Source organism: Geotrypetes seraphini, chromosome 6 (assembly GCF_902459505.1).
Source record: "Geotrypetes seraphini chromosome 6, aGeoSer1.1, whole genome shotgun sequence".
Lineage (NCBI taxonomy): Eukaryota > Metazoa > Chordata > Amphibia > Gymnophiona > Dermophiidae > Geotrypetes > Geotrypetes seraphini.
In genome coordinates, this window is record NC_047089.1 from 220,437,807 (window position 1) to 220,458,055 (window position 20,249).

Here is a 20,249-nt window from a genome sequence, read left to right on the forward strand (position 1 = left end):
CCCAGTGCTCCTTCCTATGTCCTTAGTGCCCCAAGTGCCTCCTTCCCATGTCCTTAGTGCCCCCAGTGCTCCTTCCTATGTCCCCCTCACTGCCTTCCAGCCTTTGTTCCACCCCTCCCCAGAAGCTAGCCAGCCTACCTCCTTATCTCCCTGTTGCGCTAAAGCCAGCATGTCTGCCTCCCTCCAGCGTCAAAGCTGAAGCCTGTCCCCCCCCCCCCCCCGGACCAGCCCCCACTGCTGCTGCCTACCACCACTTCAAACACCCCCTCTCCGGTCTGCCGCTGCTAGCCTGCCCACAAACCTTCTACCCGACGTAGCTGATTCCCAACACTTTCTTCACCGTGTTTTGCCTCTCCTTCAGGAACAGGCCAGGTCTCCCACTATATTATTTACGGTTTCACCATATTCACGATGTTTTTAAATAGAAAACAGCAAATAATATATGAAAAAGTTATTCACATTCTGTTAATCCCCTTTCACAGCGAATACGGAGGGAGAAGTGTACTCGCATGCTTCGCAGAAGGAATGCACTCCGGATTTTTCACTCAGCCTCTGTAGTACTTCACTGATCGGTTTAGCGCCCTCTACAGTCTTTTCTTCTGCAAGCATGTCTGCAGCTCTGTGTGTTCTGCTCTCCCCATTTTATTGTTTTAAATTCTATGTAATGTTGTTCTCTTTTTGGGTAATTTTGCATTTGAAGCAATCTTGGAGCTCTGCCTGCTGGAGAATTCACAGACTTCGGTCTGTAGCTGACAGGCCGATCCCTTTTTGGGTACCTGTTAGCCAGTCTGCATAGTTTTCCTTGGAGTTCAGGGCCAACCCTGAAGTAGCCTCACCTTCTGTTAAGCAGGGGTCGAGCGCAGACTGTTTGGCACGTTTAGGGGGTTCTGCAGTGTGCTGGCTGCATTTTTGCGCCTCTGCCCATCTTGCTGTGCATACGGTGGTCCACTGGGGTGGAGGCATAATCAAACAGTGGAGTCTGACCGGCAGCCCAAAGATCAGTTTTGTGATAGCATTCCCAGCATTGTGGCAGTGAATTCTTCTACAGCTACTGAGAAAGAGCTGTGAGCAGATGTATCAGGTCACAGTGAGTATAAGGAGCTGACAGCTTGCGAGAGACGTCAGGGAAAGTTTAAAAAGTGGGGGTTTCTGAGTTTCTGCATGTTCCCCTGTGTTCCCCGTCCTGAAAGTCCTAAAATTGCCATTTTTGGACTTTGGGAAATGTGAAAAATATCACTTTTTTGGCGCAAATTTGGTGCCGACGGCCATTTTGGATTTTTTTATTTTGTATTTCTTCTTCTCCCTGCTTCTTCAAAACTTTAATTTTTGCCTAGGAAAACTGCTGGAATGGAGTCCTTAGGGTCTCCTCTTGTGAATCCATGCCAGGATTGTGCAAATTTAGCACTTTTAGAGCATTCTTGCGCTATGTGGCACAACTAGGGGGAGCTGTGGCGACTGGCTTAGCTTTCCCCCCACAGAAGCAGATGATCAGATGCTCAGCCAGCCCGGCGGAGCGGCCTCCATTACTTTCGGGGCTTGACAAGGCTGGTTCTTCGGTCATCCTGGCTGCGCACCCTCCACAGCCTAAGACATGCAAATTTAAGTCATCTAAGGGTGACTATACCCCAGGAGCTGGATACCTTCTCTAAAATCATGAGGTTTTGTAGTCAAACTTAAAAAAAAAAAGCGTGTTCTTCTACTGAGCAGTCTCCTTTCCTCAGGATGTTTTTGGTCTGGGCTTATGTGCTGGATCCGTGGATCTTTTGGGGGATCTGGCTCCTGGTGATGATCCTACTGTCCTGCACTTAATTAAGTTTGCGGCTCTGCCTTAACTTCCTGCTGAATCTTGTCAAGAATTGAACTTAGTGACTCAGCCGGCTACATCCACTTCTCCCTGGCTTTGTAGTGGGCACTCGCACTGTGCGCCTTTTCTCTGGCATCCAGATATGAGTTTTATGGTCTCTGAGCAGTTTGACTCTCCAGAAGGTACTTTGAAGAGTGCTAGAGCTATGTCCTGCTTGTATCCATGGGTGCAGTAATGTCAGCAGCTTTTGGGGCAGCCTGAGGTGGATTCCTTGGTGGCACAAGTGACTAAGTGCACTTCTCTTCCCAGTGATGTGGGAGTTGTGTTGAAAAATATACAGGACCGCTGTGTGGATGTTGCCCTCAAAAGGTTTTTTGAAAAAGCCAATTTGGGCATCAAAGCTGCTGTGGCAACGTCTTTTGTCGCACACGCCTGTCTTGGCTGCACATGCTATAGATTGATGTGGTTGAGCCTCCTCCGCATCATTGATCACTTTGACGGACACAATCTGATGAGGACCAGCCAGCACAGCTTCAGCAAGGGAAGATCTTGCTTGACGAACTTGCTGCACTTCTTCAAGGGAGTAAACAGGCAGATAGACAAGGGTTGACATCGTATCTCTGAATTTTCAGAAGGTGTTCAACAAGGTCCCGCATGAACGACTGCTTCAAAAAATTGCGAGCCATGGAATCGAGAGTGAAATGCACATATGGATTAAAAACTGGTTGGCAGATAGGAAACAGAGAGTGGGGTAAATGGACAATACTCGGACTGGAAAAGTGTCACGAGTGGAGTGCTGCAGGGTTCAGTGCTTGGACCTGTGCTCTTCAACATATTTATAAATGACCTGGAAATTGGTACGACGAGCGAAGTGATTAAATTTGCAGATGATACAAAGTTATTCAGAGTAATGAAGACGCAGAAGGATTGCAAAGACCTGCAACGCGACATAAACATACTCGAGAAATGGGCAGTGACAGGGCAAATGAGGTTCAACGTGGATAAGTGTAAGGTGATGCATGCCGGTAACAAAAATCTTATACACGAATACAGGATGTCTGGTGCAGTACTTGGAGTGACCCCCCCAGGAAACAGACTTGGGAGTACGTGTCGACAAGTCAATGAAGCTGTATGCGCAATGCGCGGCTGCTGCAAAAAGAGCAAACAGAATGCTAGGAATAATTAAGAAGGGGATCATAGTAGATCGGTGAAAGTTATCATGCCGCTGTACTGGGCCATGGTACGCCCCCACCTGGAATACTGTGTCCAGCACTGGTCACCGTACATGAAGAAGGACATGGTATTGCTCGAAAGGATCCAGAGAAGTGCGACTAAAATGGTTAAGGGGCTTGAGGAGTTGCCGTACAGTGAGAGATTAGAGAAACTGGGCCTCTTCTCCCTTGAAAAGAGGAGACTGAGAGTGGACATGATCGAAACATTTAAGATAATGAAGGGAATAGACTTAGTAGATAGAGACAGGTTGTTCACCCTCTCCAAGGTAGAGAGAACGAGAGGGCACTCTCAAAAGCTAAAAAGGGATAGATTCCGTACAAACGTAAGGAAGTTCTTCTTCACCCAGAGAGTGGTGGAAAACTGGAACGCTCCTCCGGATGCTGATATAGGGGAAAATACCTTCCAGGGATTCAAGATAAAGTTAGACAGTTTCCTGCCGAACCAGAACGTACGTAGGTAAATCTAGTTTCAGTTAGAGCACTGGTCTTTGACCAAAGGGCAGCCGCGTGAGCGGACTGCTGGGCACGATGGACCATTGGTCTGACCCAGCAGCGGCAATTCTTATGTTCTCAACTGCTGATGTCTGGGATGGATTACATAGTGGATGCCTTTTATGGCCTTTTGAAAGTGCTGGCAAGTGTGTCAGCATACTCTGTTTCGGCCCGCCGACTGCTCTGGGTCAGACAATGGGTTGGTGATTCCATTTCTAAGACAACTTTAGCAAGGCTGTCTTTTAAGGGACAGTTATTGTTTGGCAAAGGCCTGGATATCCTTATGGATTCTGTATTAGACCGTCGCCCAAAGTCCCTGCCTGATAGTAGACCCAGACCCTCCAGGGATTCTGGGCATTCTGATTTTCGGGTCTCCAGAGAGTATGCACATTCCACATTGCATAGATATTCCCTGAGCTTCCGAGGTCAACATGTGGGCTACAGGCATTCCCAACCTTCTGTCGCCCATCCTGCACACCACTGGTCTGACCCAGCAGCAGCAGCAATTCTTATGTTCTGCAAGAAAGGCATCATGATGCCAGGATGCCGAATGCTCCTTTGCGGATAGGGGGCCGGCTCTTGGAGTTTCTGCCTTCCTGGATGTGCATTACAGCAGACCAGCGTTCCCCTCTCTCTCCCCTCCCCATTTTCATCCACCGTCGGCTCCTCCCTCTCCTTTCTACTAGCCTTCTGCGTCTGCTCTCCTCTCTCCTCTCCACTTCCCTTCTGCATCTGCTGCCCTCTCTCCTACCCACTTTCCTTCTTCGTCTGTTCCCCTCTCTCCTCCCCACTTTCCTTCTTCGTCTGCTCCCCTCTCTCACTCACCCCATCCAACCAGCGTCTGCTTCCCTCTCTCTCCCCACCCCACTTCTATTCAGCGTCTTCTCCCCTCTCCTTCCAACCAGTATCTGTTCCCCTCTCTTTCCCCTCCTCATTTCCATCCAGCATCTGCTCCCCTCTTATCTCCCCTCCCCACTTCCATCCAGTGTCTGCTCCCCTCTCTCTCATTCTCCCCTTCCAACCAGTGTCTGTTCCCCTTTCTCTCCCCTTCCCATTTCCATCCAGCGTCTGCTTCTCCCTCTCTCTCCACTTCACATCAGCACCACTTGTCGGACTTCCTTTCCCATTCCTCCCAGTCTGCACCCCGCCTCTTAATTGCGACACTCGCTCCCTTCCCGCTGCAGGCAAAAAAACAAAACAAAAAAACCATCCATTCATCTCTTCCTTTCGTCTAGCCATCTCCCTCCCTTTCCCTCACCTTCGCGGGCGCTCTCAACAGTTGTCTCTTTTGGAGGTGTCGGGACATAGTCACCATTCTCACAAGTCCCGTGCGACTGCCCCAGAGCCTCTCCTCTGATGCAAGCCACCCAGGCGGAAGCAGAAAGTGCATCAGAGGAGAGGCTTTGGGGCAGTCGCGCGGGACTTGTGAGAATAATGACCATGTCCCTACAACTCCGAAAGAGAAAATTGTTGAAGAGCACCCCCGCAGGTGAGGAGATGGCTAGATGAAGGAAAGAGATGAACAGATGTTTTCTTTGCCGGCGGCGGGAAGGGAGCGAGTGTTGTGATGGCAAGGACAGCTGCAGACTGGGAGGGGTGGAAAGGGAAGCAACATGGTAGATACTTTACTGCGGGGACAAGGCCATTCACCGCTCCATGGGGCAGTGAATGGCCTTGTCCCCTATCCGCAGCAACCAGTTTTTTATACTTCCCATTCCGGTGGGTTGCCCTTGGGTAACAGTCACTGTGTCATTCTCTACTGCGGGTCCCGGGCATAAGAGAATCTTGCATTCGAACTTCGTTTCTCCCCAGTTAGAGGAAGTAAACTCAAAAAACACCATCAACACCTTCTCTCACATCAGGCAGCATTATGGGGTAAAGATCTAGAACAATTGCTTTCGCCCACTACTTATGAGGAATTCAGGAAGCGCCTAAAAACATATCTGTTCCTGAAGTATCTAGACAGCTGACTCATACAACTCTTTCTCTTCAATAACGGTTCTCTTGACCTATTAACCACTTTCTTTCACCTCTATTAAGTTCAATCAATTTGTACCATCTTTTAATCTTTGTAAACCGCATAGAACTTCATGGTCCTGCGGTATATAAACTGTTATTATTATTATTAATAACTTAGATCCAGGAACAGTTGGTTCTCTTTGGCATCTCATCCTGATGTTCAATTCTTACAGATTGCAGATGGCTGGTTGTCCATCCTGATGTCCTGATGTTCAATTCTTACAGATTGCAGATGGCTGGTTGTCCATCCTATCCCTGCTTCGGACCTTAGCCTGGTGCTGTCTAGCTTTATCTAAGCTCCTTTTGGCCTTTGTTGGCTTTGATGCTCTGGGGCCAGTGTCCTGCAAACTTTTCTGGCAGGCGGCACACTAAATGCAGTGCCCTGATCGGAAGGCACCCGGAATCGTGTCAAAGTCCTGTAGCCCACTGTAGCCCAGGACAGGGCTCAATAGCACTCCCAGTGGTTACTAAAATAGCACACTGACGTGTGGCCCAAAATGGAGCCACCCTGCAGGACCGGACTCTCAACAGGAACCAAAAATCACACACCAGCGTAGTTCATAAGAGAATAATTCACTTTACTCATTCCTTTCTTGAAAGTAAGTAGTTCATCATTATAACTTTTAAACTTGTCAGAATTCTCCCACAGCATCAAAAACCCAAAATATCAAAAGAAACAAGTGAAAAACAGTACCAAAATAAAGTTCTTGGCTTGTTCCCAGCCTTACCTCAGTCCTCGCTGCAGGTGAGGATTTAGCTCTCCCTAGAGCTAGTACTGCCTGTACCCAAGCAGGCAGTTTCAAAGAAAAGCACAAACACAGTTCATGGCATTTGTTCAATAGCTCTAGTGTCCAAAAGTTCCATTAAAGCCTCTGGCCAGTTCAGCTCACTGCCAGGATAGGAGAGTGTCAGGTTTTGCAAAAGAAAAGCCTCAATACAGGCTTTCAAAATTCCCGCCCAGGATGATAGCAAAACCTCTCCCAAATAATGCACACTCCTAGCTTGCAAAACAAAAATAGTCCCAAACAGTCAAGTGCAAAATCCAACTCACTGTTTGCAGGTGGAGGCCCAGTCCACTTGCATGGCTTCAGGAAAATCAGGAGCGTACTCAGACAGACTTTCCTCACACTCCATGGGCTGTTCTACTGGAAATAGCAGCTCCTCAGCTTGTCCAGCCTCTACCAGCTCCATGGGAATAGGATGGTTGCTCCTGCTTGGCCCCGGGGACTCCCTAGGGAGAAAAGATTTAAACCTCCTCCCTAGCTGACCTCCTTGCCTGTTCTCAACTACAGGTTTAAATACTTTGGGGCAACGCCCTACTCTAGTTGAGTCAGCAGAGTAGCTGGGACCTCTTGGGCTCCCCCGGTGGTAGCTCGGGGATGAATCACCCAATTCATCCTCGCACAATTCAGGCTCCCTCTGGTGGTCACAGGATGAATTATCTCTCTCCGGAACCCTATGCCCCTTCCTGATTCCACCCCGGGATTTCATTTGGGTCCTAGCAGGAACTCTAGCTGGAACCAGGTCAGGCATAATGTCTGTCTGGTTACAGTCCGTGCATGTGTGGAAGCCAATCTTGTTGCAACCCTGCCATTACAGGGATCCAGGAGGTGCAGGGAGAAGAGGAGAGATGCCGGCCAGGAGGAGAGTCATCCACGCCGGCTGACTTTCTACAGGACATGCCTCTCACCGTGAGAGGCACGTCCTGCAGGCAGCCAGCATGGACAACTCTCCTCCTCGCCACTGTGTCGTGGCACACCAGAAATTTCAGAAGGCACACTGGTGAGCCACTGCACACAGTTTGCGATACACTGCTCTAGGCCATTGTTTCGGCTTTTCATGTTGCTCGGGCATTATGTTTGCCTGCTTTTCTGCCGCCAGGTTCCTCAACTCACAACTGCCTGTTGTAGCCTCTGGACGTACAAAGGGGTTTCCTGTGTGGATGGGAGGTCACTCACGAGTTTCACCTCTCTGACTATCTGTTTGTGCTGACTCATTTGATTAAGCGGGGTGCTCCCATTTCTAGGGCCCAGATATCCAGATGGATGTGTATGGCCATTTTATCAGCCTACATTCTTTCTTGGAAACAGTCCCCTGTTTCCATCAAGGCGCTTTCTACCAGGAGTGTGACTTCTTCATGGTTCGAAGCTAGATCTGTCCCTCTTGAGGAGATTTGTGGGGCAGCAATGTGTTTTTTTTTCTTCCTAAGTTTCCAAGTTTTAGAGTAGTGTTGCTGCAAGGCAGGACTCAGCCTTCAGGTCCTCGGTCCTAGGGACTGGCGCAGCAAGCCCACCCTAGCTGTTTGGGGGGGATTGCTTTTGTTGTCCCTATTGTCTAGAATGCTTCACCTATTGCACTGGAAAAAGAGATTATGTACTTACTCTGGTAAGCTCTTTTCCAGTGGATAGGTGAGCAATTATAGACTCCCTGCCCCAGCTTTTCTGCACCAGTTTACAGTTTGTCTGTTTATGCTTCTCCAAGTTGTTGTTTGGAGGTCTCTCAGCCCTTGAGGTCTGAGAAGAATTTATTTCTATGTTCATTTTCTTGGAAAATTGTACTTTGCTCCTTTGGAGCCTGTGTTGGCGGTTAATGGTACTGTTTCATTACTTTCAGCAGAACACTTTGTTTAGCCTGTTATTACAGGTGCCTCTACTTCACATAGGTAGGTGCCTCTCAGTGCTTGGGTACTGACTGTAGAGGGCACTAAACCGATTAGTGAAGCACTACAGAGGCAGAGTGAAAAATCCAGAGTGGATTCCTTCTGCAGAACATGCGAGTATTGGGAAATAGCCCTATTGTCTAGAATGTCTCACCTATCTAAGGGAAAAGAGCTTACCAGAGTAAGTACATAATCTCTTTTTCTCCACCCTGGCCACACCTATTTTTCAGGTAGGCGTTGGAGGGCGCCTCAACTTAGGCATTGCTAGGTATCCTAGTATTAAGTACATAAGTAGTCGCCTCCGCCGGGGCAGACCAGAGGTCCATCTAGCCCGGCGGTCCGCTCACGCGGTGGCCCATCAGGCATATTGCCTGATCTGCGGTCCTTGACTAATTTTATGCCTACCTCAACACTTATCTCTAAACTTTCCACTGCTCTTATCTGTACCCCTCAATCCCTTTGTCCTCCAGGAACCTATCCAGGTCATCCTTGAAACCCTGTACTGTGCTATTTCTTATTACGGCCTCCGGAAGGGTGTTCCATGTGTCCACCACCCTCTGTGTGAAGAAGAATTTCCTTGCGTTTGTTTTAAACCTGTCCCCCTTCAATTTCATCGAGTGACCCCTTGTTCTTGTGGTTTCTTTCAAATTGAAAAATCTATCCTTGTCAACCTTTTCGATGCCCCTCAGGATCTTGAAGGTCTCTATCATATCTCCTCTGAGTCTCCGCTTTTCCAGGGAGAACAACCCCAGCTTCTTCAGTCTGTCAGTGTATGTAAGGTTTTCCATACCCTTAATCAGTTTAGTTGCTCTTCTCTGGACTCCCTCAAGCATTGCCATGTCCTTTTTGAGGTACGGTGACCAGTACTGTACACAGTATTCCAGGTGCGGGCGCACCATAGCCCGGTACAGTGGCAGGATGACTTCCTTCGTTCTGGTCGAGATACCCTTCTTAATGATACCTAACATTTGATTTGCTTTCCTCGAGGCTGTGGCGCATTGTGCCGACGCCTTCAGTGTTGTGTCTACCATCACTCCCAGGTCTCTTTCAAGGTTACTGACCCCTAGCATTGATCCCCCCATTTTGTAAGTGAACATCGGGTTCCTTCTCCCTATATGCATGACCTTGCATTTCCCTACATTGAAGCTCATTTGCCACTTTTTTGCCCATTCTTCCAATGTCGTAAGATCCCTTTGGAGATTCTCGCAGTCTACCGTGGTTTCAACCTTGCTGAATAGTTTGGTGTCATCTGCGAATTTGATGACCTCGCATTTTGTTCCCGCCAAACTCTTAATTGGTAATTTTATTTTATTTTTTATTGACTGATAACTGGCGCAGTCAATTACCACACCAAGTAAGCCAATAAAAAAAAAAAAGTTGCACATGGATTTCAAAGTTAGGTGACGCTAGGCATCATGATTAGAGCACCTAGTGATGCCTAATGTAGACATCCTATACAGAATCTGGCCCTAAGTGTATTTTATTTATTCTACTTGAGTATTCATCTTTCCAGTATAAGTTCAATGTGTAGCATAATAATAATAAAAACTAATATAAATAATAAAGCATTAAAACAGCATAAAAATATTAAAATGTAGCTCATCAACAAACAGAACTTGACGTCATTTCTCCACTTAACCATAATACATTGACCTACATTGCTCAGGACTTGGCCTTTCTTGGTGCTTTAAAAACTCTCTCCTGCCAGAGAGAATGGAATTATTCCACAATCAAGATATCAAGTAGATAAATGCAGGCTGGTTCTTAGAGTTTAATCTGACTTTCCCTGGTAACTCTAATAACACTTGTTAATGAAAAACTATCTCCCGCTTTTATCGAGCTGCACTGCTGAGCAGCGCAACCTAAATGTTGAGCCACCCATAGGAATAGCTTGGCATTTAGCTCGTGCTGCTCAGCAGCACAGCTCAATGAAAGGGGGAATAAGTGACTGTGAGGGAATAGAAGTGAACAACCTCTGGGAGATACCCTGGTCCTTTTCCTTTCATAGATTTATGAACCAGGCATATTTATTAGATTTATTTATATACCACCTTTCTGTGGTACGATCAAAGTGGCTTACATTTTGCATTCAAGCACTTTCTCTTTTCCTAGTGAGCTCACAGTCTGCACTAGAGCTGCCTGATTCACGATTCAAAAATTCACCAATTCAGTTCAACTGAATTGATTCAAATCAATTCGTGTTTAAAAAAAACAACAAAAAATGGGCTTACTGATTCAGGCTTGCTCTTAGGCTTTCCTGCTGCCAAAGTCCTTCCGTCTGCTGTAACTTCCTGTTTCCCCTCAAGCCCTTAGGGGGACAAATCATAATTTTCAGACCTCCAGGTGATTCTGCCAGTTCTTGGGAGGGTATTAGGGCCAGAGATTGTTTCAGAACTCCAGTCAAAGATTTGAAGGGGTCAGGTGCCTTCAATATTCAGGATCCTGCTCCTCCACAGCTCCAAGTTGCAGTTATAAAGCCAAGCCATCAGCCAAGCCTCCAAACATTGGTGGGAGGTTAATGGCCTATTTGGAGGCATGGGTGGAGATCACCACAGATTTCTGGGTGCTGGAAACTATACGGGAGGGGTACAAACTCAAGTTCTTTCATCCCCTCCCAGTGGGGAAGCCAGAAAAAGTGGCCAAAGTCAGAGTGACAGTGCAAAAGATTGCTAGATCTGGAAGCCATAGAACTCATACTAGAGGAAGACTTGGACTCTGGCAGATACTAAATATTCTTCACTGTGCCCAAGAGAGATTCTGAGGACTCAAGGCTAGTTCTAGACCTTATAGCGGTGGATGCGACTCTCAAGATACCAAGTTTCTGAATGGAGTCAGTAAGATTGGTGATTGCATCAGTTGCGCCAGAAGAATTTCTTACTTCCCTGGATTTGACATAGGCCTATCTGCACATTCCCATTTTTCCAGACCACAGGAAGTGTGTGTTAGAGCAGCATTTCCAGTCGCAGCTTTGCCTCTCAGGCTAACCAGAGCATCAAAGACCTTCACCAAGGTGATGATGGTGGTTGCAGCTCACCTGCGTAGGACGGACATTCAAGTCCATCCGTACCTAGTCGATTGACTAATCAGAGTTCAGTTCGAATCTGAGGGCAGAATAGCAGTTTACCAAGTGATCCAAGTGCTGCAGAAGCTCAGCTGGGTGGTCATCTTCAGAAGAGCCACCTAGAACCGACACAGAGCCTGAAATAGCTGGGAGTACTGTTTGAGATGAGGGAAAACAGTGTTCCTTCCAGAATCCCACAGAGAAAAGCTTCTGCATCAGATACAGGAATTTTGGAGCAAGACCATTCCAACGTCCTGGCAGTACTTGTAAGTTCTGGGGTTAGTGGTTGTGACCGTGAACAATAGTCCCCTAGCCATGGAGGCACTTGTGTCTACTCCAGGAGACGCTGCTTTCCCAAAGGTGCTCACAGAGGAACCTTTTCAATGCTTCTCTGGAGTTGGGAGTGGTACTAGAGGATTGAAGAAGAGCGGATGAGGTCTTTCTCCACAAAAGTGGAAGTAAGGAAGAAGAAGGGAACAATAGGCTGGTAAGTATGATGTCTGTGGTATGTAAGTTAATGGAAATGCTTTTAAAACAGAGAATAGTGAAATTTCTGGAATCCAGTAGTTTACAGGACCCAAGACAGCATGGATTCACTAGAGGCAGGTCTTATCAAACAAATCTGATCAATTTCTTTGACTGGGTGACCAGAGAATTGGATAGAGGGAGAATCCTAGATGTGATATATTTAGATTTTAGCAAAGCCTTTGACAGAGTTCCACACAGGCGTCTAATAATTAAACTGAGTGCCCTCGGTATAGGCCCCACAGTGACGGACTGGGTCAGGAACTAGTTGAGTGGAAGTCGATAGAGGGTGGTGGTCAGTGGAGATTGCTCTGAGGAAATGGATGTTGCCAGTGGTGTGCCTCAAGGTTTGATTCTTGAGCCTGCTATTTTTAACATTCTTATAAACAATATTGCTGAAGGGCTGTCGGGTAACATTAAACCTGCAAAAGGGTAGACATTCTTAATGATATGGAAAACATGAGGAAGGACCTAGCAGAGCATGAGGAATTGTCTGAAATTTGGCAGCTAAGATTTAATTCTAAGAAATGCAAGGTCATTCATTTGGGCTATAGAAACTCAAGGGAAGAACTTTTGGTGGTGAAGAACTTTTGTGCATGAAAGAAACCTACAGAAAGACAAAAGACAAAATGACAACATATCTATAGAGAGAAGGTGGAAACTGGAGATAATATGGAAGAATTTGAACCTGTCACAGAAACCCAAGTGAAAAAACTACTGAGGAGAGTGAAACCAGGTCCACCAACTCTTGACACCTGCCCAATTCAACCAATGAGAGAGCTCGAAGGCTCTCCACCTTATGGACCTAATCAACAGCTTATTACAGTCCGGACAAATTCCCTTAAATGGAAACTTTCAATCATGAAACCCATTCTGAAGAATAAAGAAAAATCTTAGAAAACCTCTCCAACTACAAACCGATAGCTAACCAGCCATGGATATCCAAACTAATAGACAAACTAGCATGCCAACAAATATCAGACTTCCTGGAAAACTCATCAGAGCTGGACCATGCCCAATCAGGATTCAGAAGACATCTGAGCATGAAGACCAGGCAAACGGAAAAGACATGCTTCTGGGGTTTCTAGACCTTTCTACAGCTTTCAACCTAGTCCAACACATACTGCTTAAAATCATGATGCAGAGAATTAGGCCTAAAAAGAAAAGCCATGGCATGGATAGAATCATTTCTATCTAAAAGACTAACTAAAGTAGAATGTCAGGTGGATTCCAGCAACTGGAAAGAAACCGACATAGGGGTACCACAGGAATCAGCCTTGTCACCCATGCTGTTCAAATGTCTCACCAGGACATTCCATAACACTTTAAATCACCATAGGATATTTGTCCACTCCTTGGTTTCCAAACCCTTAATAGTGCTATTAACTGAAAGAACATGAGGTCTTTAACTGCCCAGGCTCAAATCAAACTATGACTTCCAATAACAAAGGTGTTTAATCATATATGAGAGAAAAAAAGGATCTTAGAAACCTGTTCAGAATACCAAAAGATTCAAGTCTGAGACTTATCAGTTCCAGATATCAAACACTGATCATGTATAAAAAAACCTCTCATATTATCAAACACCCTTTTTAATGTGTATTAATAATTTTTAATAATAATTTCAAAATAATTATCTTCAGACACTACTGTGCATTCATTAAATCCTTATGTGTGTAATGAATGGAATTTTCTAGAAATTGTAGATAAAGTATTTCTGGAATATGATTAGATGCACATTGAATATTGGATAGTGACAGCTGACTTAAAAATAAAGAGCCATCAAACTTATCTCAAAATAATTTCATCAGTCCAATCCTGACGGTGCCTGTTCGCCAAACTTGAACCAGCTTCTTCCAGGGATACACACAGAACTGAGGAAAACAGGATTGGCTCAAAAGGATTGTTGTAGCATCAGTTCAGAGTTCTAAACTTATTTTCCTTTAGTGGCGTCTGGAACTGATAGGTCTCAGACTTGAATCTTTTGGTATTCCATCAGTTTCTGAGCAGATTTCTGAGATCCTTTTTCCTCTCATATATGACTAAACACCTTTAATTTGTTATTGGAAGTCATAGTTTAATTTGAGCTTGGACTATTAGTTTGGCTTTCCAAGCCATCTCATTTGTTGGGTGGTGCCGTCTTTAACTGCCCACACAAGGAGGCAGACAGGGCTCTCCTTTTAACCTTCCTTGGATAAGTCTATTGCGGTATTGTGGCTAGATGGACTCCTCCACATGGAGTCAGATTGTGAAACCCTCTAGTCAATGGATTTATAGTATAACAAAACAACACCAGTCATCCTAAGGCCTGTACTGTGATCTGGGCAGGAAGAGGGGCTCCGGCGTCGGGATCAGATGACTTGCAACTTCTTGCTGCTGTCATGTATGCCGGGACACCTGCCTTCACGTATCCGGCAGATACGTGAAGGCAGGAGTCCTGGCAAACGCAACGGCTGCAGAAAGTTGCAAGTCAGCTGACGCCGGAGTCTCCCTTCCTGCTCAGTGTGCGAGATCACGTGTAGACCACAGCTGTAAAATACAGGTATTGCTGGACAGGGGAGGAGGGAAGGAAGGAAGAGAGGAAGGGTACTGTTGGACAAGGGGAGCAGGAAAGGGAGAAGGGGCACTGCTGGACAAGGGGAGCAGGGAAGGGAGAAGAGGTACTGCTGGACAGGGAAGGGAGAATGGGTACTGCTGGACAAGGGGATCAGGGAAGGGAGAAGGCATACTGCTGGACCTGTCAGAAAGGGAGGGGAAAAAAAGTTGCTACACACTGGAGGGGAGAGTGAGATGGTGCATGGGGAAAGAACATGTTGGGTTAGGGGGTGCATTGGAGGGTGGGAAGGAGGGATGCCACTGAGGGAAGAGGCAAGGACAGAGAGAGAAAGCTTGCAGGAGGCAAAAAGTGTTGGACTCATGGAGAGAGCAAGATGGATGGGGAAGACAGAAAGGAGGGAAGGAGAAATGTTACACTGGGGAAGAGGGAAAGGGCAGAGTGAAAAGTTGGACTCATGGAGGGAGAGAAAGAGCGATATTTAGTTGAGGGAAGAAGGACCAGAGGAGAAGCATGCAGAAAGAAGAGAAAAAAATGTTGGACTGGTGGAAAGGTAGGAGAAATGTTGGACTGGGAGGGGGGCCAGAAAGGAGGAAGGGAAGGGAGTTCGACTGCAGGGGGGCAGAATGGAGGAAGGGAAAGAGAAATGTTACACTGGGGGGGGGGAAGGAGAGCAATGTCAAACCATGGAAATAGGGAGGGAAGGAGAGAGAGATAGGAAGGGAAGGGAAGATGTGGAAATGTAGATTTTGAGAAGAAAGCAGAAAAATTGAAAAGATAATGCCAAAGAAGGATGCAAGGCAGAAAGTGAAGACAGAGAGAACAGTCAGAGGACAAGAAGGTCCTGAAAATATAGTTAAAAGCACAGAAAAATAAAGTCACCAGACAACAAAGGTAGGGAAAATGATTTTATTTTCAATGTAGTGATTGAAATGTGTCAGTTCTGAGAAAGGAAAGATGTTAAACTTTAACTGTGAGGGCTGCAGAAAAAATAGGGTACTTGGAGGGCCGCAGAAAAAATAGTTAATGTCTTATTAAAGAAAGGACAATTTTGCATGAAGTAAAACTCTTTATAGTTTATAAATCTTTCCTTTAACAGTTAAAGGAAAGATTTATAAACTAAAAAGAGTTTTACCTCATGCAAAAATTGTCATTTCTTTAATAAGACATTAACTATTTTTTCTGCGGCCCTCCAAGTACCTACAAATCCAAAATGTGGCCCTGCAAAGGGTTTGAGACCACTGTTGTAGATGGATCTCATTCAGTGATATAGGGAGAGAATCCCAAGGTCTCGAGGTGTTGTTACTGCTATAGGCCTGGGCAAGATCTGAGTGCTGTATTGAATTGTCTTGGACTTGGAAAAGGCCTGCACCTTTTATGGATTTTACACGTATCTCAGAAAAGGCTTTGAACAATATTATTTTTGGTTTTCATTTTTACTTTGTTCTTTTCTTGTTTAAATGTTTTTTTATTGAAAGCTCTTCATGAATACAAACAAAGCAGAACAATAAAATCACAAAACAGCTAGAGTACATAGACTTACATTAATCTGAAAACGGCCCATACATGTACAACGAGAGAAATCAACAAGCAATATGCAACCTTGGGAAAGCATTGATGAACAACAACTTTTCACATTTTAACATCTATAATAAAACATAGATTGTGAAATATTACAGAAATGTATAGTTACCATTCTATGAGTTATATATCTCAATCAGGATAGAATTTAAGAAGTAAATGCATAATTATTTCTAAGAAAGAGAGCCCACACTATTGTAAAATAGAGGAGAAAAAAAAAATCTGTTTCCATATAGCCCAGATATCTTAAGAGCTATCAGGATATAATCATTGGTCATAGAAACTCCTTTATAAAGTATTCAATTGTCCATAACAGTGTACAATACAACCTTAATAGGCTATTAGAACATTTTTAGGACCACGAAGCCATAATGAAGTATGTTAACTATATAGTCATCTTCAGTCCAGTCACCATCAAACCTTCTGTTTTTGACAAAGCTCCTGTTTCATTGTTGTTGCTTCAAGAGGAACCATATAATTACCTCAATAAACCTTACCCTTAATGACACATTATTAACTGAACTGACTTGAATTCACACGTGGTCACACTTTTCAAGCAGGTTTTGCTTTGACAGCCCTCAAAAATGGCATCCCAGAAGATCATTAATTAAGTACCTGCAGTGTCCAATCACATTCTTCAAGTGGACTATTGGCATCTCTTTGGTTATACTTCGTCAGCAACAGCAACTAAGATTAAACATCCACCAAGATTAAACATCCTTTGCTAATGCTTATTCCATTTACACTTTCCAGTCAATGTATATATTTAGTACAGTTTTCTCCTCTGCATTAAGCTAATAGATCCAGCATTACTCTAACCACAGTAGAGATTTTACTTGATCACCACCTTGTTAGTCACATGGTGTTTGTATTCTGCAAGGTATGTTTTTAGCTATTGCATAGTTTTTCCCATATAAATCCTTTGACAAAGACAATTAACAATATACAGGTTGGTTTTTATAAATATTATAATCAACAGGATTTATAAAAGTATTATTTTGTGTCATAGTACAGAAAACACACTTGTCGCACTTCGTGTCCAACTTCGGTGACGTTAGCAGAAGATGATTTGAACTCTGCTGGGCTTAACATTTCTTTGAGATTGTTTTCTTGACTCTGTGCTATCAATAAGTCTCACAGAGAAAAATACAGAAGTGATAACAAAAGAGGCCAATATTTTTGTAACACAGCTTTAATTCAGTACTTATAAAAGGAGTAGTGCGTAACACAACCATAGAGTTCATCTTGATTTACACTGGATTTCTACAATAGATCCCAGTTACTATATAAAGTTTGCTTATGTGTGTTCTTTACCACTGGTTGTAGGTAACTTTGATCAATCAATTTATGAAACTGTTCTTCCTTATTTCCCACCAAAATAATCCAGATACTTGGGTTTGCCTTCTCCTACCAGCAGATGGAGACAGAACTACAAAGGTAGTGGCTTCACACATTTATGCATCCTGTGCAATGTGCTTCTAGTGAGTATTTCTCAGGCTCCAGCAGATGGTAGTTGAAGAAGCCTGTGCAGCTGTAACTGGTTGGTAGACTAGCTGCTGGGGGGATTATTTTATAAGCCAATCAGAAGGCCTTTCCAGTAACTCAGATGCCAGACTTGGTGTCTGGGGAGCTCCTCATCAAGGTCAAGTGGCTATGGGATGCTGATCAGAGAACAGTTAATCGTTTGGAAGCATAAGCTGTGTGGATGGCCTTGCAAGCATTCACTCTAAGGTTGTATGCATCTGTTATCTGCCAATGCTACAGCAGTAGCATATATAAATAATTGGAGAGGAACCACAATTCAAGGAGTAGAACAGGAAATGGCAGTCATAATGGCCTGGGTGAAGAGCCTCCTGCAGCTCATATAGCAGGAGTACAGAATGTTCAGGCCGATTTCCTGTGTAGACACACCCTGGATCTGAGAGAATGGACTCTAGGTCTGGAAGCCTTTTCCTTTATTGTGGAGTGCTGGGGATGCTGGTAATGGATCTCTTAGCATCAAGAGACAACATGAAAATTCCCAAGTTTTTTAGTCACCACAAGGATTTGAAGGCATTGACCAAAAACACATTGGTTCAGCTGTGACCTCAGAAGGGGTTATTAATATGTTGCTTTCATGACTATTGCTGGGCAGAGTCATTTAGCAGATCAAAGCTCACAAAGGCAGGGTGATCCTAGTGGCACCGGTTTGGCCAAGAAGACTGTGGTATGATGTCTTGAGTCCTTAGTCCTCCTGATCGATGACATCTTGTTTCAGAGTCTGGTTCAGATGTCAGATATAGGTTAATTTTATCTTACAGCTTGGCTTTTGAAAAGGTGAGGTTGTGAAGATGGGGTTACTCTTCCAGAGTGACAAGCACTCTTGAAGTGAAGTAAAACATCTACCAACCTGGCATACTTTCACATCTGGAGGTTCTTTTAACAGTGGTGAAAAGGTCATCAGGTGGTCTTATCTGCTAATTTCCTTTCCTTAAGTTCCTCCTGACCAATCCAGAACTCACTCATATATGTAAATCTGCGAGGTAAAAGATTTGCTATTAGGTGGTCTGAGTCAAAGAGTGAAAGTTACAAAGTGGCTGTATGACAGTTAGATCTGGCTGGTTTGAGTTTTTGGTTTGAATTAGTTTAGTTGTCTGTTATTTCTGGATTTGGGGGAAGTAGTTCCTTGAATAGTTAAATATTAACCTCCTTTATACTTCTTTGTCATCAAAGTACTGGCTAGAGAAAAACTGCATAGGATACATTAAAGTATGATGTCATTAGTTGGTTCTCGATCTTCATCTTCTTGTAGGAGAAGACAAACTCAAGTGTCTGGACTGGTCTGGAATGACTCAAGGAAAGAAAATTAGCAAGTAAGTCCTAATTACACCTTTTGTTCATACTTTAAAGCTTTCCACCGATGAACAAAATCTCCTGTATATAAAAATTGGGAGTATGGAAAGATATTTTTTAAATGTATAGGATAGCGATTGGACTGAAGATGACAGCATGAGTCTACTACTGAGTCATATTACAGATGAGTGCTTTAAGATTGTTCTGTTGTCATATTAAAGTTGTTTGATACACCAGTTTGCTTACTGGAAGTACTGAATTCTGTTATGAAAAATTGAACACATCATAGAAGAGTTTTATGACCGACTACCTTGATTGTAGCCCGTTGGCCATTAATATATTTAGGTTAACTAGTATCCGAAGGGGTTTTTGCCTCTATTTTACAATGATGTGGGCTGTTTTTTTAGACAAATATTTTTCATTATAGTTGTGCCTTAATAAACTCAGTGTGTTTTGAAATGCTTTTACTACTTTAGAAAAACAGTAACACACAGAAGGTCTGGTCTGCACATTTGTTTGTTTTTTTGTTGTTTGTGCCTAAAAGTAAAAAAGGGGGTAGATGTGTTAATAAAAGATTGCTATATGTATTGTAATTCATTAGTATAAGTTTAAGCACATGTGTTTCTGTGGTTAAGCAAGTGTTTTAAGTGTGTACCTGAAATAGAAATGTTTGATGATGTGCTAAGAAGTCACTCAATTGTGCAACTATTAAGTAAAGAGCTTTCTGTGCTTAGGACGTTTCTTGATACTTGTTTTTGTTCAGGTTGCAGGTTTGGCCAGGTTATGCCGCTAGTATTCGAAGGACAGACGGAGGCCTTTTCCTTCTGGCAGATGTCTCCCACAAGATTATCCGGAATGACTCTGTGCTGAATATAATGTGATTAACTGAAAATGAATATGTGGTTTGGGGGACACAAGTGGGGTAGGAATGATCAGAGGATAGGTTGTGATATAGGAAGTAGGTTAGTAAAAGCTTTGAAAATGGGCAAAATTGATTTTGGAGAGATTGGGATAAGGATGAAAGATTTGGGGCTTTGAAATTAGGGTAAAGGGAGAGTGGGGAATGAGCACAGAACAGTTCCAGGCTGGTTTGAGGGATGGGAGAGGGTCTATGCTCATTCCCTTACCTGTTTTGGGAGACCTTGATGAATTATAGTAATATTAGCCAGATACTTTTACATAGATCCAATTTTATAATGGTGTACCAAGTTCATAAGAACATAAGAAATGCCAGCACCGGATCAGACCATGGGTCCATCTAGTCTGGCGATCCGCACACGCGGAGGCCCAGCCAGGTCTACCCTGTTCATGCCAGCTATGTATCACTCATAAAGTGGTTTCTGTTAAATTCCTTTCAGATTCCATATGCTAGGTGTTCAATCCCAACCCGCAGTCCGGGAGTTGCAGAAATCAGCACCTACTCCATCCCCTCAGCCTGAGAGTTAGTAAACATATCCAGTTACAATTTCTGCAATCCGCCTGTGCAGAAG

At 44.3% G+C, this 20,249-nt stretch overlaps 1 protein-coding gene across 8 annotated transcripts in view; it reads left to right on the top strand.

Moving 5' to 3' along the window:
* Positions 1-20,249, top strand: part of PIWIL2 (piwi like RNA-mediated gene silencing 2) — a 318,267-nt gene that overhangs the window by 134,779 nt on the left and 163,239 nt on the right. For all 8 annotated transcript variants that reach the window (XM_033950153.1, XM_033950155.1, XM_033950154.1 and 5 more), the window contains one exon: positions 19,523-19,636. In XM_033950153.1, the coding sequence (XP_033806044.1) occupies positions 19,523-19,636 (114 nt within the window). The remainder of the gene's footprint in view (positions 1-19,522; positions 19,637-20,249) is intronic.